Source organism: Balaenoptera borealis (assembly GCF_965194805.1).
Source record: "Balaenoptera borealis genome assembly, chromosome: 4".
Lineage (NCBI taxonomy): Eukaryota > Metazoa > Chordata > Mammalia > Artiodactyla > Balaenopteridae > Balaenoptera > Balaenoptera borealis.
In genome coordinates, this window is record NC_138861.1 from 118,135,264 (window position 1) to 118,154,875 (window position 19,612).

General features: G+C 38.2%; 1 protein-coding gene across 2 annotated transcripts in view; it reads right to left on the reverse strand.

Annotated features, from left to right (window-relative positions):
- Positions 1 to 4,451: 4,451 nt before the first annotated feature.
- The window catches only part of DKK2 (dickkopf WNT signaling pathway inhibitor 2), a 108,138-nt gene continuing 92,977 nt past the window's right edge, over positions 4,452 to 19,612 (reverse strand). For both annotated transcript variants that reach the window (XM_082389147.1, XM_082389148.1), the window contains exons 2-4: positions 10,642 to 10,792; positions 9,329 to 9,484; positions 4,452 to 7,041 (exon numbers count right to left, since the gene is read on the reverse strand). In XM_082389147.1, coding sequence (XP_082245273.1) covers positions 6,791 to 7,041; positions 9,329 to 9,484; positions 10,642 to 10,792 — 558 coding nt within the window. In that variant the 3' untranslated portion in view covers positions 4,452 to 6,790. The remainder of the gene's footprint in view (positions 7,042 to 9,328; positions 9,485 to 10,641; positions 10,793 to 19,612) is intronic.

Here is a 19,612-nt window from a genome sequence, read left to right on the forward strand (position 1 = left end):
TGTTTGCTCTTTAGTTCTTCTAGGTCCTTGTTAAACGTTTCTTGTACTTTTTCCATTCTACTTCTAAGATTTTGGATCTTCTTTACTATCATTACTCTGAATTCTTTTTCAGGTAGACTGCCTATTTCCTCTTCATTTGTTTGATCTGGTGGGTTTTTACTTTGCTCCTTCATCTGCTGTGTATTTCTCTGTCTTCTCATTTTGCTTAACTTACTGTGTTTGGGGTCTCCTTTTCACTGGTTGCAGGTTCATAGTACCCATTGTTTTTGGTGTCTGCTTCCAGTGGGTAAGGTTGGTTCAGTGGGTTGTGTAGGCTTCTTGGTGGAGTGGACTGGTGCCTGTGTTCTGGTGGGTGAAGCTGGATCTTGTCTTTCTGGTGGGCAGGACCACATCCAGTGGTGTGTTGTGGAGTGTCTGTGAACTTAGTATGATTTTAGGCAGCCTCTCTGCTAATGGGTGGGGTTGTGTTCTTGTCTTGCTAGTTGTTTGGCATGGGGTTTCCAGCACTGGAGCTTGCTGGTCATTGAGTGGAGGTGGGTCTTGGCATTGAGACGGTGATCTCTGGGAGAGCTCTCACCTATTGGTATTACGTGGGATCAGGAGGTCTCCGGTGGTCTGATGCCTGAACTTGGCTCTCCCACCTCAGAGGCTCACGACTGACACCTGGCTGGAGCACCAAGATCCTGTCAGCCACACAGCTCAGAAGAAAAGGAGGAAAGAAAGAAAGAAAGAAAAATAAATAAGGTTATTAAAATGAAAAATAAAATTATTAAAATAAAAAAATTAAAAAGTAATAAAGAAAAGAGAGGAGAACAAGCAAACCAATAAACAAATCCACCAATGATAACAAGCACTAAAAACTATACTAGGATAAACATACAAATCAGAAACTAGTCAGTCGCATACAGCAAACCCCAAGTCTACAGTTGCTCCCGAAGTCCACCGCCTCAATTTTGGGATGATTCATTGTCTATTCAGGTATTCCACAGATACAGGGTACATCAAGTTGATTGTGGAGATTTAATCCGCTGCTCGTGAGACTGCACAGAGAAATTTCCCTTCCTCTTCTTCGTTCACAGCTCCTGGGGTTCAGTTTTGGATTTGGCCCCGTCTCTGCGTGTAGGTCGCCTGAGGGCGTCTGTTCCCCTCAGACAGGACGGGGTTAAAGCAGAGGCCAATTAGGGAGTTCTGGCTCACTCAGGCCAGGGTGAGGGAGGGGTACGGAATGCTGGGTGAGCCTGTGGTGGCATAGGTTGGCGTGACATTGCAACAGCCTGAGGCATGCTATGTGTTCTCCCGGGGAAGTTGTCCCTGGATCACAGGACCCTGGCAGTGGTGGGCTGCACAGGCTCCCTGAGGGGTGTGGATGGTGACCTGTGCTTGCACACAGGCTTCTTGGTGGCTGCAGCAGCAGTCTTAGCGTTTCATGCCCGTCTCTGCTGTCCACACTGATAGCCGTGGCTCACACCCATCTCTGAAGCTCGTTTAGGCGGTATTCTGAATCTTCTCTCCTTGCGCACTCCGAAACAATGGTCTCTTGACTCTTAGGCAGTTCCAGACTTTTTCCCGGGCTCCCTCCTGGTTAGCTGTGGCGCATTGTCCCCCTTCAGGCTGTGTTCACGCCGCCAACCCTAGTCCTCTCCCTGGGATCTGACCTCCAAAGCCCCAGCCTCAGCTCCCAGCCCCCATCTGCCCCAGCAGGCAAGCAGACAAGCCTCTCAGGCTGGTGAGTGGTGGTCAGCACCGATCCTCTGTGCGGGAACCTCTCCGCTTTGCCCTCTGCGCCCCTGTTGCTGCGCTCTCCTCTGTGGCTCTGAAGCTTCACCCCCGCCTCCCCCTGCCCCCCGTCTCAGCCAGTGAAGGGGCTTCCTAGTGTGCGGAAACTTTTCCTCCTTCACAGCTCCCTCCCAGAGGTGCAGGTCCCGTCCCTATTCTTTTGTTTTTGTTTTTTCTTTTTTCTTTTGCCCTACGCAGGTACGTGGGGAGTTTCTTGCCTTTTGGGAAGTCTGAGGTCTTCTGCCAACGTTCAGTAGGTGTTCTGTAGGAATTGTTCCACATGTAGATGTATTTTTGATGTATTTGTGGGGAGGAAGGTGATCTCCACGTCTTACTCGTCTACCATTTTGAAAGTCAATCATATGGTTTTTATTCAGTTTGTTAATGTGGTGTATCACACTGATTTGTGGATGTTGAAGAATCCTTGCATCCCTGGGATAAATCCCAATTGATCATGGTGGATGATCCTTTTAATGTTTTCTTGGATTCACTTTGCTAGTATTTTGTTGAGTATTTTTACATCTTTGTTCATCAGTGATATTGACCTGTAATTTTCTTTTTTTGTGATACCTTTTTCTGGTTTTGGTATAAGGGTGATGGTGGCCTCGTAGAATGAGCTTAGGAGTGTTCCTTCTTCTGCAGTATTTTGGAAGAGTTTCAGAATGATAGGTGTTAACTCTTCTCTAAATGTTTGATAGAATTCACCTGTAAAGCCATCTGGTCCTGGACTTTTGTTGGAAGTTTTTAAATCACAGTTTCAATTTCAGTACTTGTGAATGGTCTATTCATATTTTCTATTTCTTCCTGGTTCAGTCTTGGAGAGTTGTACCTTTCTATGAATTTGTCCATTTCTTCTATGTTGTCCATTGAAGATAGCAAATATAGAATAATTTCTCTGGACTTCAACTTGCTTTTAACATGCAAGAAGGTTTAAATTTTGTACTTTCATTTCTTCCAGGGATTTTTTAATGGAAGAGGATTTATATTCAAAAGTGTGGCATGTCTGTTTTGTCAGAATTTTATGATGGAAGTGCTTTTATACATTTTAATATCAGATATGCATGTGTTGTGTAATCTCACTACAGAACCTCTGATTGACTGTACTGGATAATATGATGGACATAATTTTGATGGCAAAAAGAAAGAGGAGGTTGTTGGGTTTTTTTGTTTGTTATTTTTTTTTTCAGTCCTGAGTGTAGTGTGATCCTAGGGTTGACTGAATTAGTGAACTATTTTCATCCATTTTATAATTTTCTAGGGATAAAATCTCAATTGCTTGCCACTGGTCCTGAGAGGATCCATAAGTAAGGAATGTTGGCATTGGGGAAATGACCTTATCACGTACTACCCTAGTAGATAGCTTCTCAGATTTTGGTTAAAACCCATATCTTCACCATAGACAAAGGGTTATGTACAATTGATTAAGAATATAAAGATCTGGGGAATAATATGGGGAGTGGGTCTTCTTTTCTAATCCTTCATGTTAGTTTAATGTGGAGTGTATAATAATCTTTGTCTCAACTTCATCCCTCACTCACTCCTTTCATGTGGTATGAATTATACAGTTTTAGAGAATTTAAAATGAGATTCTTGGATGAGAAATGCATAGTTCTGTCCTTTCTCTACTCTTAGTCTTTGGCACTAACTTCCAGAAGAAAGTGTATCATTCTGTTGTGCCCATCCAGATTGTAAGTTTTACAGGGGCAGTTCCAACAGGTAGAACTGATGTTGTCTAGTATTGCCTGAGAAGGGGCACAGAATCTGTCTCTTTCTGGTGTCCTCTTGCCCACAGATACATGCCACACTTTCCAATATTAACTTTATCAGCCATAGGGTAATCTGTCATCTGCCTTTCTTTCTTAACCTTTTTCTCAAATGGTCTGAATTTGGGGAAGGAGAAGGGTGTAATGGATTGTTTCACCTCCTCAAATCCTGAGGCTATGATAGGGTATTTTGTTTCTTGGCTAAAAAAGGAAATCAGGACAATTCGTCACTTCTCAGAGCATCTCACTGAGCTCAGTGGAAAAGAAAAATATCACCGATATGATTGTTATAATCTAAAAATACACTGTAGCTTGGAAATATAAATGTTCTCGATTTGAAGAAATGGATAACTATTTAATAATATACTAAGTGACTAATTAGAATAATGTGGGGAATTATTTCACCAGTGCTTGAGATGTCTTCAACCAGGACCTCTAGCTATGGGACTGTTTTAGTGTCATTAAGCTGCCATAGCTGTACTCAGTCCATTCCACTATGTCACAGAATGTTTATTTTCCACATTTCCAGCCCATTAACATCTCTAATACAACATGGACTCTTGCAACTACTCCTGGTCTCATAATTGGTGAATAATGTTTGTGAAACACTCCTGACATCTTTGTATTCAGGAAGCAAAGAAAAGACCTTCCTAGGAAGTAGATTTTAGGTCATGCAGGGCCAGTCTATAGCTATATAGGGATAAAGATATTTTGTATTTTCTTTGTGCCATAGAGGAATGAACCAATACCCTAAGCATGTTGGCATCTCTATTGTGGGAAATTTTAAACTGGAGAGAAGATTATAGGAAATATGGTAGGTGACTTCAAGTGTTTTAAAGAGGTTTGTGGAGAGTTTGTGTTCTAAAATGTTCCAGAAGGCAAAGTAAGAATAAATGGGTGGTAAGCACAAGCTGGAATACTTTAGTTTAATGAAAAAAGAACTTTCAAACAAACAATTACAGCTTTCCTGCCATGAAATAAGCACCTTCAGTAATAGTAAAACTGCCTTGGATCATCTCATGGTGATGTCATCCAAAGGATTTCAACTAAGACTGCAACATCAGACCCAGTCCACCTGAACTCACAGAATCTATGATTCTGTAAAAGTTTTTCCCATAAGCAAAACACAAGGAAGTTTGAATTCCACTTTTGGAGGAGAAAAATTTAATATATTTTATCTTATTATACATTTCCCCTAAATTACAAAGTCAATAGCTGCAAATATATTCTGCTACAGAGCTTTCTGTAAGAAATATCTCTATAAGAAAATACATCTCATTAACATTTCCTGTAAATAAATTACTTCAAATAATAATTTTTGAAGGGATGTACATAAGGAAAAAAAATGCAGAAACCAGATTGCTATATAAGAAATGTTTGACTAAAATGTTCCATTTTCATGTCGCCAAGCTTATAAAAACCTGCTTGTGTACAGACTTTGGTTCTTGGATAGATTAGCTAATAAGTTTTAACAGACATGTGGGGAATATGTAAATCTTAATCATACTTGTAAATGTATGTGGGAAGCTGAAATTCTTAATAGACATGCAGGCTCAGGTTGAGTTTCTACTGGGAGAACTTGAATGTGAGACTGCAACTGGGATTTAAGTAAAAGAAAATTAAGGAGTGACTTAAGGTCTATAGAAGAAAAGGTCAAAAGTAACAACTATAAGATAACTTTTTTGCTTTAGACATAATATTTAGAACTGAGTAACGTAAAAAAGTAATAAAATGGATTCAAAGAATTTAGAACCTGTGGTTTCTATAGATTAGCAAAATGTACATTTTACAAGTTATTCCATTTATAGTTTTTTAATCTCAATGACTGCAGAAAACAGAAACTGTATCTTTGGCAAAGAAACAGCTGTTGCAGAGAGAGGCTGGTGCAGAAAAAAATCAGATGGTGCCAGCCAGTTAGAAAGAAGCTTACCGAGGGCAATGGAAGCTTACTATCCTACCTGTCTTGGAGTCCATTTAATGAGACCTCCTCATATTAAGATTATTTTAGGACCTCAAAAATAGAAAATAAATATTTTGAGGTCAAGTAGTTAACTCACGCTGAACTCATCTGCGTAGTAAATATTGTGATAGCAAATCCCATGGAAAACTTCCATTTAGGTTGTGCAGCCTTGGGCTTCAAATATGAAAAGTGAGTTTGTGCTTCAGACATACGATCTATGTGTTGCCAAAACCTGGACACTTGACAACGTTTTCCCTATTTATTTCCTTGCTGTGCTTCAGTGCAGGACACATGTAGCTCGTCTCTTTTATCAGCTTTACCCTACTATACTGCAGAGTATGTAAAGAATAAATGTCCAATTCTATCAAAAATAGGGAATGCCAAAGCTTTAAAATATGTGATCTAGTAACTTTTATTTTGGGCATCTTAAAACTTTTACAATCTGAAAATTCTGCTCGGTGCTATTCACAAATAACGTGTATAATATAGAGAATAAAATGGGTAGGAATCACATACAATCAAGAGAGATGCAATTTAGATCCTTTATAATCTGAATGGATTATTTTTGTCTTATTATACTGGTTCTTATTAATTATAAGTGAAATTAAAGTTTTGAAAAATGTAAATAAGCAGTCTGAGGAAAAATGAGTTTGTTTTTTTCTGAAGGACTAGACAAAAGACCTGTGATTATTTTGATATTATTTGGAAAATATCGACTGCTTTTTTTCTTATCTATCTACGAAGGTCTTTAATTGAGTGGTAAGAAGTAGTGCTCCAAATTAAAAGGTGATTCTGTGTTGCAAATTAACTCTGCTCCACGCTTTCGTTTCCTATTTAACAACCCCTCTTTTCATGTTTTAGAGTCTATTGTATGCCAGGATATATGGGGAGTATTTTGTTGTTAAAGTAAAGTATAACTTTAAAGAGAAATATGGCTTTCAGGTTATTTTTATAGGCAATCAATCAATCACCAATGTGAAGGAAACTGATCCTCTAGCACAACCTAAACTGCTGGAAAGTCACATGGTATTCGTCAGTAATTTCACTTTTTTTTTTTTTTGAGTCATAGCATTTTCACAAATGTATACATTATTTACATAAACAAGGTGCATGGTGGAAACACACTGATTGTACCACACTTGTCACCCTTTCTAATCTGCTCCATTTTCTTTCTCTTTCTGTGATCTATCATCTTGTGACACTCCTCATTTTAGCCCTTCTGAAATCGCCATGCTATAATGTATTATATACACAGATTCACAGTCTGCTAGTGATGCTCCCTCAGAGGTGGTCATATTTTCTGGCACACGTGGAGTCTGGCTTTGGAGGAGTAGGTGGCATCTTTCCATACTTTACAAGACAGGCCTTTTGCGCAGTCACACCGCTGGAAGATTTCCAGCCCGTGAGAGCCCTTCTTGCGCTGCTTGGTACAGACTTCTCCCTGATGGAGCACCGGTTTGCAGATTTTGGTCCAGAAGTGACGAGCACAGCAAAACCCTTCAGTGCAGTCTGATGATCGTAGACAGGGGTCTCCTTCATGCCCTACGGAGAGGATGACCAAAAGATTTTACCATGACACTTTAGAAAAAAATCTTCTCTTTACTTTGGCATGGTGTGCTTTTAGATATTTCTCTGTTCTTTTTTTGTTTACTAGGTGAGTGAAAATAAGTAAACAGAATTGCTTCCAAATTAATTAATTTGGTACCTTCTTGGAAAGAGTAAACAAACTGATTCAAGGAGAAGGCTGTAATTGTCTGGGACTCCTAAAGACCATGTATCAGTTAAAATCTAGCCAGGAACACAGAATCTCTGAGTATTCAAAAGAGAAGATATTTAATGCAGAGAACTGGTCACATAGGTAGTGAGTGGCAGGGCTAAGAAGTCCCAGAGGATGGTAAAGCAACACAACAGGAAGCCACTACCACATTTAGTCTGGAGGATCCAAAGGAGCCGGTGGTATCTGAGTGGGGCAAGGGCAGGAACTGGAATTCCAACAGGCCCACCTGGCAGGAGCTGAGGCCCCAATGAGGTACAGCTCTGCCAGAAACACTGCCTGAGGCAGAGAGAATCTGTTGGCTCTTCCCTTCCTCTACCTCTCAGTCTCACCACAGCCAAACCCATGTGGTCGGAAGCCATCTGACGGGGAGCCCAGGAAATGAAGTCTATAAAAAGCTGAGATACAGAGTGGAGCAGAGCAAGGGCAGATAGCCCCAGGGTCAACCAAGAACCCATCATAAAAATGACGTAGGAGCACAAATCTGGGTATTTAATTCAGAAAAACAAGTCAGCAAAGAACACCCACACGTCACAGCTGGGTTGATGTGTAATCTTTATAAAAAAGTACTAGTCAACAAGCTTCTTTGTGACCTGCCAGACTGTAAATACTTTAAACTTTTTAGGCCATGTGATCTGTGTCACAGCTCCTCATCCTGCTGTTGTATCATAAAAACTGCCACAGATAATGCCTAAGTGAATGGGCAAGTGTGTGTTACAATAAAAGGTTATTTACAAAAATGGCGGCAGGACAGACTTGGCTCACAGGCCATAATGTGCCAAGCCTGTTCTAAAAGGTTAGCTGTCATCACAGATGTCACCAGCTCCACTGTGTGATGTGGATGCAACTCACTAGCTGAGCTGTATAAGATTCATCACTGGCTGCCATCAGAAAACTCCACATATAATTAGATAAAAGCAATAAATTTGAAACCGTACTGTGACATAGATATCTGTCAGAATAAAGAAGGATACTCACGTACTAACAAATGCATGTGAATTTGGTGGACTAGAAATAGGAGATGTGGGTAAAGCACTTAGGCCTTCAGGGAGTGTAGACAAGGGATAACTGAAGAGGAATTGTCAGTCTCTTTAGCCCTATTGATTTGACCATTAGTATTCCAGGTTGGACTAATAGGTCAGATATTCTCTAGGATACTAGCTCTGCAGAAGGTGAAAATGTGGGGAAATGGTTTTGCGGGCAAGTAAACCAGGGAAATACAATGTTTAAAAAAGTTAACCAGTTTTCCTCATTGCTGGACTTCAATATATCAATGTTTATTATAAAGTCCCAGAAATGGGGAGATACCTTATTACAAAACTCTTGAACACAGGGCTCTTTCATTCACAGAACGTCTTGAAAGAATAGTGCTCCACAGAATACACTTGCAAAAACTTCCTTTAAAAAATACGTATTTCAAAACAAAAAAATATAGGTATTTCTATTTTTCAAAATTTTACTATTAGTAACTGGGTTCAATAATTTCATACTTTAAAATTTTACTATTAGTGATTAGGCTTCCCAAATATTTTGACACAAGGAAGGGCATTTTATGGGCATATGTAATCTCAATTATGTTTGGTAAATTGGTTTATGCACAGTATATTATCTGGTTGTTAAGTGAAATACAATTTTTGAATCTGCAAAGATGAGAAAAAGACTCTAAATCTTAGTGATTTAATCATATGGCAGCAAACATTTTCCCATTTATTTTTTGGAATGCTTTATGCTTGAATATGGAAGAGAAATGCTTGTATAAAAGATGTATTCTAAACATCCTGTAAAAAGGCAGGACTGTTTAGAAAATGGCATGGTTAATTGGGGGTACTGCAAGTCTTGTAATATGTATTTTCTAACAATTTAAGATCTCTAAGAAACCTCTAGCATCCTCAAAATTAAGAATTAAGAAATTCAGTTAAAATCTTGCTATTAAAGTAACTTCCCAATATTTTTTTTCAAATTGCACACAAAACCAATGGAATTAATTATCGATATTTTTCTTTTACTTCATTATAAAACAAGAAAAAGTAAACATAGAGCTACAGATATCCCTACCTTTTATATGTGACATCTTAGTGTGTGTTCTTCCTAGATTCTGCCATCCCAAGTCGTGGTTTGAGTAGTGACCGTGGTTTCCATCTCTGTGCCGAGTGCCGTCCAGAGCTGGGATGTGAGCAGTTAAGATGCTCTCAGTGACGGGGATACAGATGCCTGGAGATGGTCAGGTAATCAGTTAGACTTATTCAGTTCTCTAAAGTGTGATTCTTATCCAAGTATTCTCCTGATGTGAGGTATGAAGCCATTTATCTATCATCTATCTATTCATTTATTTACATATTTGTCCAGACTGAGAATTGAATAGTTTGGTCCTGAGCCAGGCTTTCTTGATTTGAATCTTGCCACCCTCAAGACCAAGTGACCTTGGGCAAAAATCAGGATGAAAACAGAATTCATTTCACTAAATTACTGTGAATACATGTGAAGTGCTTAGAATAGTGACATAGTAAAGTATTAAATTATGATTGGCTCTTAATACCTTAAAATTGTCTAATCAGACATCTGATCAGAAAAAGATCAAGGTTCCTTTTTCAGTCAACAGTATAATCCTTGTCTACACTGTAAACGCCTCTAATGGTGTGAGGTCTTCTTGCCTTCACCTCTTCTTGTCCAGGGCACTTCCAATAGGACTGTGCCCAGAGGCCAGGAATAAGTATATGAGCCTGATTATGTTGTTTTGTATGACTAAGTGTATGTTTCTGATCACCTTCTGCAATTATTTAATGGTTTTACCATGTGTTGTTGGTGGTTCTTCATTTTATCATTAATGCTGAACTGTCTGCCTCTAAGCTCATTGAGATTGGGTGAAGGCCAGGGAATAGACTCCTGTGTCTCCTTTGGGAGGAAACAATCACTCCATCAGCATTTGTGCATGCCACGGGGTAGGGCCTTCAAAACAGGACACCTTGAGTATAAGAGTAAAAGTATGAAACTAGTATGGAAATGGAAAGCAGATTCACAAGTGTCTTGCTAAATCATAGCATGTTCCTTTCTTTGGTTCCTTTGCACATATTTGCTTAAGTGTTCAGTGGAATAGAACATCTAGCTATTTATATGCAGCATTTCAATATGGCAAATCCTAGATCAGCATAGATTATAAATTATAGGAGATGATCAGAGCCCAGGAAAACTAAGATTTGAGAGGGAATCCAGGTAATCTTATACATATCTAAACCCTGATCCCATTCCTGCCTATTTTGAAAGGCTCCTTACATTTCAGGAGTCTGACTAAGGGGAAGGCAGCCTAACTTGGTAGCCAGGCCTCCTACATGAAAGGAAAGAGGCCCTTCAACACTGAGCAAGACCTTTACCATTATTGCAGCGGGCGCCAGGACAACACATGCCATCTCTGTGGCAGCGCTTCTTTTTCCTTCGACACACCATGCAGGCCGAAGACCCTTGGTGGGGACTGTGGCAGTATCTCCCAACTTCACATTCCTTATCACTGCTACAAGGGTAGGCCTGTCGTGAAGTGGAACAACACCACCAAAAGCAAAGATTAGATCTTGTAACAAGTTACTGCACCAAATCATGATGGAAAATCAATCACAATATATCCCTCCTCAAAGGAAATATACCATTGTAATAATGTGCTCAGCAGAGATACTACGTAGTAACGGTTACTTAATTGAGGACTTTATAAATATTTACTGTTGATGGTGATGAAGATAAAGTTGACACTATTCATATATTTTCATTGACACAAATTAGGGGTTAGGATTTAGACTTTATGTTGATTAGTAGAGCCCTAAAGGGTGACTCTGGGAGCTCAAAACCAGTTCTGAATGTTATATTGCCACTATTTAAGGTGTAAATGAAACAGCCTAGCCACTCCGTTTTTTATCCACTAAACTAGGATGAGGAGAAGGTTAAATAAAGCAACAAAGGGCTGTGGTAGCAGCTAAAACACATCTCCTGCCCAATTATGGAACAGATAGAGGAGCAAAGAGGGGAGACGCTTCTAAGAAGAGTTGGAAGCAATGAACCTTGTGGCACAAAGAAATCAAGGAGCAGCATCTTCATTCCAAACTCAGTGGTGAGCAGCAGCAGAGCTCTGAGTGGTCAGAGACGCTGAACTCCAATTATTGATACAGCATCATGTTCTCAGGAAACAAGAAAGCAGGCTCTTAACATGCAAAAACAGCCCTATGATTTACTGTACCTTCAACTTATACAGAAAGGACTTCTGTTCCTACATTTCTCTACCAAGTTGTATGTTCAGAAGGCTACTTAAGCAGTGTCATATATTATCTCAAAAAAAAAAGAATATATATATATATAAACACACACTCCAGTTATATACTCCTTGTCTCTTGCAAGTTACTGGAACACTTAAAATGTCCCTGTTTTCAGAGACTGAGAGTTGAGAAACTGAAATATCACACCACACATCAAACTTACAGTACTCACATTTTGAGGCATGTTGATAGGGAAAATTATTTGTAAGTCCTTTTTTTTTTTTTTTTTTGTAGTTCATTTTATTCCCTGCTTTTCAGAGTAATGCATTTTTTTAAAATTGAAAAATACAAAAATATAAAGAAGCTATGTAGTTGTTTTTAAGCAAGCATAAATGATATGACTATAAAACTATGGGATAAAATTTTTGTGACGCTAAAATAAGTAGTGTGGTTTGAGCGCTTCACTTTTGAAATGAGGCTTGATGACCTCACCCCTGCATGCATTGCTTATTCTTTCCCCCCTCTCTCGTTCTCTCTCACTCTGTTCCGTCGCCTTTTCTCCCTGTGCCCTTCTCCTGCATACGTGTGTATGCATTCTGCCCCCTGTGTTTTCCATTTAGATCTGTTCATCTTAGAAAGAGGAAATAAATACGAAGTTGATATGTGACTCTGAAAACCTTACATTGTTGTTCTATGAAAAAAAATACACTTTTAGCATCATGACAATTTACTGTTTACCCTCAGAAGAGAATAGAAAATAGAAAAACCTCTAACTTCAAACTGAAAGTGCTTTTGAAAAATTGCACAGTGGCAATGTTTGACGCCCACATTATAACTGGAGCCAGATAAAGCTATAAAATTAATTTGAATACTATTGTCCCATTTTATAACTCCATCATTAGACTTAAGAGAGACTCTGAATGAGGTTGAATTCAGAGTATTAGGCCATTTTCAAGAGTCTAAGACAGATGAAAACAAAACAAATGTCACTTCCCGACTTGCTACACTCTTTCCCCCCTGAGCGCTTTACTGCCTTCATATTTAAACCCATTAATTTTAACTGAAATACAATTCACATGTTTCTGATTCATTTACATTTATTTCACCAAATTGTTTTGCAAGAAACATCTGATGTCTCACAAGTTTCTTTTCCTTCCTCAAAAATAGGACATGTTCTTTCAATGGAAGTAAACACATGCCACCTAAAACATCATGTGCAATTCAACTCAAACAATGACTCTTCAAGGGATTCTGAATATAGAATAATACTTGATTCCATTCCTAAAAAATAGCCTGTATGGTAGAAAGCAAGTTGTTTGCTAAAAGTAGCAGTTCATTTATGCAGAAAATTGTGGAAGGCACATCATAGTCTTCCCGTTCTCAGTTGGTGGGAAATGGAAAATATTGAAATGGAAAATACTTGAGATGGAAAATATTTGATGCTATTACAAAAAGTAATATGCACAGTAGTACTTTGTGAATGGGATCACAGTAAAATTCTCACCAATTTTTAGAGGGAAGAGAGAAAAAATATCAGTTACTTTTATTATGTTCCAATATATCTTTTAATTGGCTTGAAATATAAATGATATAGGCAGAAAAAGTATGCAGGATTTTTTTTTAAATTGAAGGTTATGGTTAATGTGAACTTGTCCTTGGAATGGAATCCCAGAACATAATATTAAGAGGAGTGCTATGACAAAAAAAAATAAATTTTAATAACTGAAATGAAAGGTTATATTACACAGCTTCTAGTATGCTTATGGAACTCCTGGCTCCAAAAAACAGCCTTTATATATGAATAAAATCAAGAATGGATGAGAAAAATTGATTGAAACAAGTTTAGGGAAAGCAAGTGATATTTCAGAAACATCTGAAATCTGTGTTCCCCCAGGATGGATCTAGTCAGCCATAAAGTTTCCCTTGGTGTAACCATTAGCAAGAGAATACAGAACAGGAGAAAATGTGATTCTGACCCATTAATACCAATTCTCATGTTTTCAGCCTAATGCATTATTTTTTAGTAAAGAGTTTTCAACTCAAGTATGAGGCTCTGCAGCTTGCTATTGGGTTTTTCCTACGTTAACCCTTTTAACATGTCTGGAAATGGTATCATATTAGGCGAGGGAGGGAGATTGGGAGAGAGACAGAGATAGAGACGGGGAAAAAAGCACATAGTTAAAGTAGTTATGGAGAATCCTGAAGAAGTGACCTGTGGCAATTAACAGACCACTGAAGGGAATTATATACATTAATAAAAGTGTCATTAAGAAGCTTTCCCATGGAAAAATACTTTCCCTTTACTTTGGCCTCCAAAGGTCCCATTTAATGATGATTTTTACATTTGAGTACCTTAGTCTAAGTTTCCATTTAACAAAAATAATAATATGCTTCCCTGGTACTTATTTTATAAATGAATAAGACTGATTTTCTTAACCTGCTATGGAAATTATTTATTAATAGTTAATTTTTATGGTTCTTCATTTACTTGAGTTTAGGAACAATGACAGTCTGTGTGGAAGACTGGAAATCAAGTGAAAGAATTAGGGAGAGACTTTATACATGCCTATCCTGTACTAAAAGTTCCAAAACTAAATCAGAAATTTGGTTGCCTGAGCATCCAGTAATACTCGCCTTCATGCAGAATCATTCATGACTTAGCTTTAGTCACACTTAGGGGATAAGTTCATTTGCAATATCTAATAATAGCAGATGATGGGCCATAAATTAAGAAAACATGAGAGCTGTCCATGATCAGGCCAAAAAACAGAGAAGTTTTGCCCAACCCCCTTTCTAGGCTAAAAATACAGTGGTTCCCATAAATAGCAGTGCTAGTTATCATTACCACCATGACACGGACTAAAATAAGAGTGAACACATTGGACACAGCTTGAAAATAAGTCTGTCAGAAGTAAGCATTTCTTTTTTAGTATAAAGGATATTTTTGCTAATCTAGAACCTTTATTTATTACAGTTTTAACAATGAAGTGAAGAGAGATTAAGTAACTTCTGCAGATAAATCACATGTGCTCAGCGGCAGAACACTTGGGGATCAGAGCCCTGCCCTGGCTTTTAGGCCTCATTGTAAGGTGTCGTGACTGAGAGCATTTAATAATGACTATTAATGCACACATAGAAAAGGTGTTTGAGTGGTGACCTATGTGCTGAATTTAGAGATCAGGAAAATAAACTTGGCCACTTCTCTTTCTAGAAGCCTCCAAATACCAACAGCATGTCCTGCTGCAGCTGTTGGAAAAAACAGAATACTGGCGGAAAACACAAGACTGTAAACAACATCTTCTCATTCCATTTTTGTGACAACAGTTTTATGTCCACTTAAACTCAGTGTAATCAGAGTTATAAGCAAAATCCCATCATGCAAATAATGATAAATAATATTCTAGTGAACAAAATAAAATGTTACTGCATCTTATTTAAACTAATTGAGCCTTTTTTTTTTTTTCAATTATTCTTAAAACTGCAGGGAGAAAAGGCCTGTTAAATCAAGACTTAGATTTAGGCCTGAATTTATTCTTATTTTCCAATTACTGCCCATCCCTTAGAACCCCCCAGTGCAACAGTGAAGTGATTATGAAATGAGAAAAAGTGTTTCAGGTATCTCAGCAGCACTGACTATTCAATAGACCTTTGGCCACAGCTAAAACCTTAGTTTAACTCCCAAGCTTTCAAAACAATGACATGTTCCTGTTTAATGATGGGGGGAATGAAGAGAGAAACAACATAAAGTGTTCATGTCGGCTACCCACCCATTTGGATTCTTGCAAGACTGTCTTAGTTTTGTTGTTGTTGTTGTTTTAATTGGGACAATCCTTTGTCCCCTGTAAGCACTGTTTGTAACAATCTCGGAAGTTTTCTGGAGCCAGAAAAACGTCATCAGCTGGGCAGGCAGAAGAAAGCCTGCAGGGGGACAACCCAGCTGTGGGAATGAAAAACATTTGAGGCAAGTGGATAGAGGGAGGTAGCAGCAAAGGGCTGGGGATTGGAACATGTCTGGGGTCTTAAAGAGAGCACAGCAAAGGGTTGGCAATTACATTTGGGAAACCAGATCACACTGGTGTCCTCTAGGTTCTTAAAGATTAATTTCCCTTGTCATGACATTCCACATGATAGATCTGTATTTCAGTGAGCATGCAAAATACGCTATCCTTTAAGGTGGTCATTTCAAACTCAAACCCTAACATTGCAACTGCAGGAGGTGCAAGGAAATATAACTCAATCTGGCTAATGTGCAGTTGTACACTTCATGCCAAAGGCTATGCAATTTGATCTTTTCCTTTGTCCACAATTACCTCTAGGGGATAGGGGTTTAATAGATGCATCTTTGAGGATTCCTGAACCTAAGGCCAGGAGAATTGAGCTATATTAAATTTGAGAGGAAATCTTCAGATATTTCATGGTGTTCTGGATCTGTGCCATAGGTTCTTAGGGTGGCTGCTTGGGTATTCATTCAGTATTCAATAATTATTTATTCAGCTTTTATTTATTGAACACCAGCTATGATCCAGACACTAACAACTATGTTCTATGATCTACAAATGTTTTGCCTGCATTACCCCTAAACTAATTTTAAAAAACATGTATCATCGCATTTGACACGTAAAATGTTTCCGTATAAGTTTAAGTTTGTTTTATTAATACGATATATAACATTACACATTTTATAAGGTGAAGTTCACAGTAATTTGTCATGATTCAATAAAATATTGATCAGCGCAGCCTGATCCTAAATGCATCCTGATCCTAAAATAAATCACAACATATTTACCAATAGATATTCTTCCTTGAACAAGTTAGTCTTAGAAGACATTCAGTTAAATTTTAAAATGCACAAGTCATAACAGCTATTTTGAATGTTCTATATCCAGAACTTTCCAACTGGGGCCAAGATTCACTTTTTAAAAATTAGTAATAAGAGAAGGATATTTGAAGTGATGAAAAGGAAAAACCTACAACCAAGAATATTCTATCCAGTAAGGCTCTCATTCAGATTCAATGAAGAAATCAAAAGCTTCACAGATAAGCAAAAGCTAAGAGAATTCAGCACCACCAAACCAGCTTTACAACAAATGCTAAAGAAACTTCTCTAGGTGGAAAAAAAAGACCACAACTAGAAACAAGAAAATCACAAATGGGAAAGCTCACCAGTAAAGGCAAACATACAGTAAAAGTAGGAAATCATCCACACACAAGTATGATATCAAAACCAGCAACCATGAGAAGAGGAGAGCACAAATGCAGGAAATGGGAAATGGATTTGAAATTAAGAGACCAGCAACTTAAAACAACCTCGTATATATATAGACTGCTATATCAAAACCTCATGGGAACTTCAAACCAAAAAATGACAACAGATACACACACAAAAAAGAACAAGCACTCCAAACACAACACTAGAGATAGTCATCAAATCACAAGAGAACAAAAGAGGAAGGGAAGAAAAAAAGACCTACAAAAACAATCCAAAACAATTTTAAAAATGGCAGTAAGAACATACATATTGATAATTACCTTAAATGTAAATGGATTAAATGCTCCAACCAAAAAACATAGACTGGCTGAGTGGATACAAAAACAAGACCTGTATATATGCTGTCTACAAGAGACCCATTTCAGATCTAGGGACACATACAGACTGAAAGTGAGGGGATGGAAAAAGGTATTCCATGCAAATGGAAATCAAAAGAAATCTGGAGTAGCAATACTCGTATCAGAAAAAATAGACTAAAGACTGTTACAAGAGACAAGGAAGGATACTACATAATGATCAAGGGATCAATCCAAGAACAAGATAAGGGAAGGAAATAAAGTGCCTTTGTACATTTAGGATGCCCTGATCAACCATTAAGAATATCTTTGTCGGGCTTCCCTGGTGGTGCAGTGGTTGAGAATCTGCCTGCCGATGCAGGGGACATGGGTTCAAGCCCTGGTCTGGGAGGATCCCACATGCTGCGGAGCAACTAGGCCCGTGAGCCACAACTACTGAGCCTGCGCGTCTGGAGCCTGTTCTCCTCAATAAGAGAGGCCGTGATAGTGAGAGGCCCGCGCACCGCGATGAAGAGTGGCCCCCACTTGCCGCAACTAGAGAAAGCCCTCGCACAGAAACGAAGACCCAACACAGCCAAAAATAAATATAAAAAATTAATTAATTAATTAATTAACTTAAAAAAAAAGAATATCTTTGTTAAAACCAATATTCCAAATTCTATTTTAGTTTTTCATCCCAAAGTGGATTTTATACCTCTGGCTAATGCAATATATCAAGATTTGGAATGCGTGACGGTTTTGCTTTTTTTCCCCACATAAAATAGCAAAAGACTTATTGTAAACACAGGCATATTCCAGACAATTCTAAGAAAAAGAACCATGGAAGTTGAGGATCTGGAAATTGAGTCCCTAAAACAATTCATGCTGTGCACACCGTGGAAAACCTTTGAATGCCTTTTATACATATTCATTTCAAGGCTAAGTTTGTTAGACATTTGATTTTTGATATACAAGTTCAAAATTGAGAGAATTTCTACTAATACTGCCTGGATTATAAATTAGGAATGACAGATTTCTGCCAGGGGTTCATTAACCTCCCCAATGTATTCAGAAAGCCTCATTTAAATCCTAAGAAACAATAATTCTGTGAAATAAAGGCAGGGTCCTCTCCAACTTTAGTTGCTTCACCCTGTTCTCTGTATGTCATTAAGCAGAAAAGAGATTCCAGGGAATTCTCTACTTTGAACATAGACCACCTTCTCAACTGTAACATGTCCATTACTGCTGTTGATCACGGGGTGAATGGGAAGAGGAACCCTTCCCATATGGTCTCAGCACCTAGAGAAATCTAAACAGTACATGGCTTTTTATTTTTGCTTGTTTTTGACCATTTCCCCCTCATTTGGAATATATAGGACAGAACACTTCTATCCCATGTTCAAAAAGCATTTCCAGAGTGCTTTGGCAGCAGTGGTTGGAGCCCTTTATACTCCGCATATAATTATGAAGCCCTTTATAATTCTGCAGTTGGTTCAGTATAACTGTCCTAACCAAAACAGAGGAAGAAACTACACAATTTTACGTTTTCTTTTAAATCCAGAATTGAATGTCTATAATATAGAATTTTCATTGTAGCCTTACAAATTTGCTTGACCTCATGACCTGCAGCAAGGTAACATGGTAGGAAGAAATTTGGAGTTATATTGCAATCTGAATTATGCCTTCACAGTTAATTTGTTGTACGAGTTACTTAACTGAGTCTCCGTTTCCTCCTTGATAAAATGGGTATAATACTACCTTCAGCAGCATTTCCCTCCTTACCTAATCTTAAAAATCTCATGAGGTGTCTTTAAAAACTACTTATTCACAGGCTTCTCATAGAGACTAATTCTGTAGGCCTGGATGTGGTCCAGGGATCTATATTTTTTAATGAATCCTATCCTGGTGATTATATGATAAGGTAAGACAGGGAAATACTGCTTTATAGAATTGTTGCAAAGATTAAAGATGCTCTTATACATTTATTATACAGACAGTGTCTGGTCTACATGAGATATGAACTCCGTAGTACTTCCCAGATAGACATGGGTCTAAGGGGGGGATTGGTTCCCTAACATCAATATGAGTCTAAGAGACTCACTGACAACAACTATTTCCAGGCAGGTTCATCTTCACTCCTAGTACTTAGCCACTGTGTTTAGGGGTGGGCTTGAGGATTTCTAAAACAAATAAAAAAGTAAAGTAACACATAACAAACACACCAGTGCACTTTGGGAGAAACACAGTGTGGATTCATAGCTGTCAACACACCCATTACTGCTGGCTTGTTTCATATCCTCGTGTGGTGTACACCTGTGTCGTGTTGGCAGTGCATAGCTTTGCAATTTTCTTTGCATCGTGTATCCTGTTGGTCTTTACAAAACAAGTACTCTTCCTCCCTGTATCAAGTATGATAAATAGAGGATGTATGATTTTATTATTTTCTATTCTTTGTATAGCATCAAATTTTCCTTTCCAATGAAAAGCACATTGAAAATTCAAATACTGATGTACAGGTAGATATGAAAACTTAACATACTTTCAAACTGCTGTTTAGAAG